The 5662-nt window shown below is 31.7% G+C and overlaps 1 protein-coding gene across 2 annotated transcripts in view; it reads right to left on the reverse strand.

The window, feature by feature from the left end:
• Positions 1-300: 300 nt before the first annotated feature.
• ADAM2 (ADAM metallopeptidase domain 2) overlaps positions 301-5662 on the reverse strand; it is a 68885-nt gene continuing 63523 nt past the window's right edge. For both annotated transcript variants that reach the window (XM_079142266.1, XM_079142265.1), the window contains 3 exons: positions 2391-2553; positions 1419-1479; positions 301-985 (listed from right to left, as the gene is read on the reverse strand). In XM_079142266.1, coding sequence (XP_078998392.1) covers positions 1446-1479; positions 2391-2553 — 197 coding nt within the window. In that variant the 3' untranslated portion in view covers positions 301-985; positions 1419-1445. The remainder of the gene's footprint in view (positions 986-1418; positions 1480-2390; positions 2554-5662) is intronic.

Here is a 5662-nt window from a genome sequence, read left to right on the forward strand (position 1 = left end):
ATTATTGCATTTTATAATATATTTATCTTACATTTAGAGAACATAATCTGAAATATTTGTCTTGAGAAATTAAGATTGTTTTATTTCCAAGCACACCAATAAATCATTCATATGTATATGGTGTGTATTTTGCAGTTGTTGCCAAGCACAGTCTTCTCTATATCAAGTAGACCATTTCTGTTTAATTATGTTTAAATCCCTCACTAAGTTGGATAATTTCTCTTATTCTTCTTCTTGTCCTGTCAATCCTTATTTCATATATGTTGAAGTTGCACTGCTTTATATGCATATAGTGCACTGCTTTAAACAAGTCATAAATCATCATCATTTGTATTCTTACACCTTCCTCTCAGATTGACCTTTTGCATCATGATACATTCTTCTTTTTTCACTGTGAATGTTTTTGGTGTTAAAGTCCATCAGCTTTCCTTTGTATAAAGTTCCTGTGGTATACACTTTTCCATCCTTTACTTTAAGCCTATGAATATACATGTATGTATACGTGTGTGTGTGTATGTATGTGTGTATATATACACATATGAAAATGTGTCCTTTGAAAGTACAGAAATGAGAATTTTTTCCAAATCATAGGATCATTGTCTTTGTATTGGTTATAAATTGTCAGACTGTAACAACACACTCAGTGCGATTTATAATGCAGCAGTGGTCTTTAATCATGGCATCACATCTATTATATTATAATCTTCCCTATATCATGCCTTTTGATAATAGTAGTAGTGTGGGATAATTTAAAACTAGGAAAAATGTAATATAAAACTCATAATCATGCATTTCTTGCAAATAAATTGTCTGTGGAATTATATATATTTATAGTCAATGTGAAATTATATATATATACATTTATAGTCAATGGTCAGATGAAAATCATAATATGCAGGTTTGAGTTCTAAGAAATCAGGTGATGCCTCTTTTTTTCTTTTCCACGTTTTTTTTTTTTTTTTTCTGTCCACTGAAGATAATTGCTCTGAAAGAATGAGGAAGGAAGGAAAAGTCACTTGTTTGACCAAGGAAATGAATGCTGCCGATGCAACTAAGAGCGGAGTACCCTTATTATGGAGTAGACTTTGAGCATATCCTTTAATCAACATTTTCAATCCACAAATGCTAAAGGAATAAACCTAATGAAAGAAAGTAATCAAAAATATAATTCTGCATGAAATTTTAAATGACAACCTGCAATGTCATTTATAACTTTATATAAATGATATGACTTAAAATATCAACAATATTCTTCAGTTTAGTTATGTATAGCTGTACAATTGCTATTTAATGTTTATATTTTTTATGTTTATCTAATACATTTCCCTCCCTCCTCTCTCTCTCTCTCTCTCTCTCTCTCTCTCTCTCTCTCTCTCTCTCTTTCTCTCTCTCTCCCCCTTGAAATATTTGAAACTTACTGTGATATGGAATCCTCGTTATTCACACTATTCTTTGGATTCTGTCTCGGTTTCAAGCTGCCTATGTATTTAAAAATGAAAAACATCACTTAAAATTTTATTTTATTACCTAAAGTAACTATTGTGGAAAAGAAAATAGTTACCCAAAGTAAAAAATAACTTTAATTTATTTAGATATTAACCGAATTATAACTAGCTGCATATTCTTTCTACACTTTCAACATATTTCCATGAAGTATATTCTATTTACCTTTTCACATTAATTTAAGTAGTTAATGAGATTCAATTCAAATAAAATTAACTCAATTCAATAATTCAAAGGCAGAAATTATTTTGTAGCAATATCCCAGAGGAAAAGTAAACCCATTTTAAGATTTATTTTTATTCTTATAACATATTCTCAGTTTTTTTTTTGTTTGTTTAATGGAAAAGTATTTGTTCCTTTATTTTTTCTGTAGATTAGCCATGGCTATGATCTATACATTTAGTCTTAATATCTTGTATTAAATTGTATTCTTTTCTACTTCTGATTACATCTCAGTTTATTTAATAAAGGCTAAAGTAATGCAAACAGGGCTAAGCTACTGTCTTGGTCTTCCTTGCTATCATTTATCAAAATAAAATAAAAAATTCTTTGAAATATATAAACACTAAAAAGTAAAGTGTTACTGTTTAGTGCATATTTAATAATTAAGATCGAATGATAAAAGTAGGTAGATAAACTAACTAGAAATCATTTTCTTTTAATTTTTCCCCTAAAAAAATTCAAGCTTTTGTAAGATTGAAATTACTGACCTTTTAACAACTTTTTTGATTATTTATTATATTAGTCATGAATATATTAAGCACTGTCTTTTCTTGTAAAGACAAGTTAAATCTTAAATAGCACTAATCACATCTACCATATGCTATTAATAAGTTATTATGCCAATAAATCATATAAGTAATAGAGCAAATATGAAATCAACATACTCATCACTTGTATAGTCTTCAGATTTCCATTTTTTTCTTTGGAAATGAACTTTTACCAGCATGGCAATCAGTACACAGAAAATAACGAAGAAAGGAATGAGTAAGAAAAATGGCCATCTTGAAGTTTTGGACTCGTAATAAGTACGCTCAATATAGCGCCTTTCTAGGAGAGAAAAACTCAGTTAGAAGACAATCACCAGAAATGTAGTAAAAGTACTTCTGTATTTTACCATGGATACTAGAATAAGAATCAAAACTATTTAATCATTATAATTTGCATTTTTTATATAAACTAAGTAAACTGACAACATAAGTAGAAGCTCTTTTGATGCTCACATAATAGTCCTGTCCCTTGCTTTTTTATTGAGAACCTTCTATTCCTGGTAGTCTCTCACTGAAAAGAATTAAAGTGTGGACCCTATAAGAACTGAATATTTTTCTTAAGACTCTTATTTCTAACAAAAAAATAAATACTTCACATATAACATTTGGATTAAAATATCTTTTATTGCACTGATATGTATTTTCATGTCTTATATAGGAAATTCTCATTTATCCTAACTACAAAAAAATTCCCATGCTTCCTTCTAAAATCTGAAGTTTTAACTTCCACATTTAATGACTCATTTCATAGTGATTGATAAGTAGGTTGGAATTTTTAGGTTGGTTTAGCGATATGTAAATACCTACTTGCTTCAGTGCAATGTTTTGAACTAACTTTCCTTCCCATTGACTTGTTCTTTTATTGAAAAATTGATAAGCTATGTTTTCATAGGCATCTTTCTGAACTTTCCAGTCCATTCTACTGATTTATTAGTGCATCTCTCCTTTTTAGTGACACACTGTCTTGGTTAATATAATGATAAACTAAATTGTACCCTTCTCCAAAAAAAAAAAAAAAAAAATTCAATAAATTCAGTGCAAGACAAACAGACCAAGCTGTCCTTTTTCCTTGCACTTGATCAGGGTTGTTCTGCTCTTCTAGGCACTTTTGGGTGTTTTTGAGAATCAAACCGTTAATTTCTTAAAAGCTGTATGCTATTATGATTGACATTTTAAAATCTATAGATTTGAATTATGGAGTTAAGTATGGAATATAATCGATCTATTTATAGACAATATAATACACATTTAGATTATATATTAAATTTGGTGAGAATTAGCTATTAGCAATAATAAAGCCTTTCAGTAGGTGACTGTGTGACTGCAGCATATTTTCCATTTAACTGGATGTTTGTGGTCCTTCCTGCATTTTTGGTCCTTCCTTCCTCCCTTCCTTCCTTCCTTCCTTCCTTCCTTCCTTCCTTCCTTCCTTCGTCCCTTCCTCCCTTCCTCCCTTCCTCCCTTCCTCCCTCCCTTCTTTCCTCCTTCCTTCCTTCCTTCCTTCCTTCCTTCCTTCCCTCTCTCCTTCTTTCTTTCCTTTTTTCTTTCCTTCCTTCCCTCCCTTCCTTCCCTCTCTCCTTCCTTCCTTCCTTCCCTCCCTCCCTCCCTCTCTCCCTCCCTCCCTCCCTCCCTCCCTCCCTTCCTTCCTTCCTTCCTTCCTTCCTTCCTTCCTTCCTATTTTTGGTACTGGATATTGAATCCAGGGGTACTTAACCACTGAGTCACATTCTCAGCTCTTTATTTTTTTAATTTTGAGACAGTTTCTGGCTAAGTTACTTAGGGCCTCGCTAAGCTGTTGAGTCTGGCTTTGAACTTGCAATCCTCCTGCTTCAGTCTCTGGAGCCGCTGGGATTGGTTTGGTTTTCAGTGTACATTTTTTGTCAGGTTTATCTGTAATGTTTTACGTTGTGATAGTATTATAGATAGCATTGACTTTAAGTTGATTTTTATTCACTGTTACTTTAGGAATACAACTGATTTTTATATACTGATTGTTTCTGTTGTCTTTCAAAAGGTACTGATTGTCTTTAGAAGTGTTTTTGTTGGTTAGGATTCTCTATGTAATTAATCACAACTTCTACACATAAATGCTATCTCATTTCATATATTCTAATCTTTTTGTTGCTTTTTTCCTATAGGTTAGGATGTAGGGTAAAATACTGAACAGACATGGTAAAAGTTGACTTTACTGCTTTGCTCCCAATTTTATGGGAAAATTACAAGATACATCAGCTGCAAGTGTATTTTTGTTCATGTTCTTTATCAGATTAAAGAGGTTGTTTTCTGTTAGCTTGCTCTTTAGGGGAGATGCTTTTCTTTTTTGTGTGCTTGAGATAGTTACTTTGCTGTTTTTTAAAAGGTTCATGAATAAGTGTTCAATCTTGTCCATGATTTTTTTTTTGCATCAAACTAGACAATTATATTTTTTTATTGTGTTGATATAGTGAAGTTCACTGACTGACTTTCAAATGATAATATTAGTCATTCTCAGAGAACATTTAGAAGGTCTTTTGTTTAGGTGAGGGGGTCTGTACCAGAGGTCAACATAAGTTTTTCTGAAGTTTTAACAGAGGATTATAGTCCAATGCTTGACATTTTTATCTGAGATAATTTTTTTTTGTTTTGAGATAAAATTTTATTATGCAAAAATCTCTGATTTGGCATTTAACCATTTTTTGCTTTAAGAAGCTTTTGTTGGAAAACATCCAGAATGAAAATTAATTTGCAATCCTGTTCCCTAAAGAAGTCCTAGATTCTCAATATTCACCCTGCATTTTACTTCTTACCAACAGGAAGCCCAAATTCTATATTCTCTATCACAGGCAGCAATGATGACAAATAGTTTATCACTTTATAACAAATGTTTCACTTCTGCCAACTTCTAACTAAGGTCATGTGCATTGGGATCTTGTTATGGAAATGCACTATACCGGTTATTAATTCTTTCTGCTAGATATTGTTGCATAAGAAACTGCCTCAAAGCTTAATTACTTATATCAGCCATTTAATTTTTTTCACAATTTTGTGGATTGTGAATTTAGAGGGTATTAGTTTAGGGGTTATATTTTTGTGTCTCAGTGTAGCTAATGTTCATACAGTGCAGATGTTTTTCAAAAGAATAAGTGTCCCAAGAATGGGAGTTTCAAGAGTGAGTATTTGAAAATTCAGAATCTGTAGGAAGACCATGGGAGACCCAGAATGTCAGTTCTGCATACTTTATTGATCAGTCATATCACTAAGACCATCCTGGCTTCTAGGAAAGTAATCTTCACCCCATATTGGATAAATGACTTGTATGCTCATAAGCAGAAGCAAGTAATTGCAACTACTTGTTACTAACATGGAAATAGCTTCATAATACAGGTATTACAATGTTTCAAACTTATCAG

Source organism: Sciurus vulgaris, assembly GCF_902686455.1.
Source record: "Sciurus vulgaris genome assembly, chromosome: 5".
NCBI classification, from domain to species: domain Eukaryota; kingdom Metazoa; phylum Chordata; class Mammalia; order Rodentia; family Sciuridae; genus Sciurus; species Sciurus vulgaris.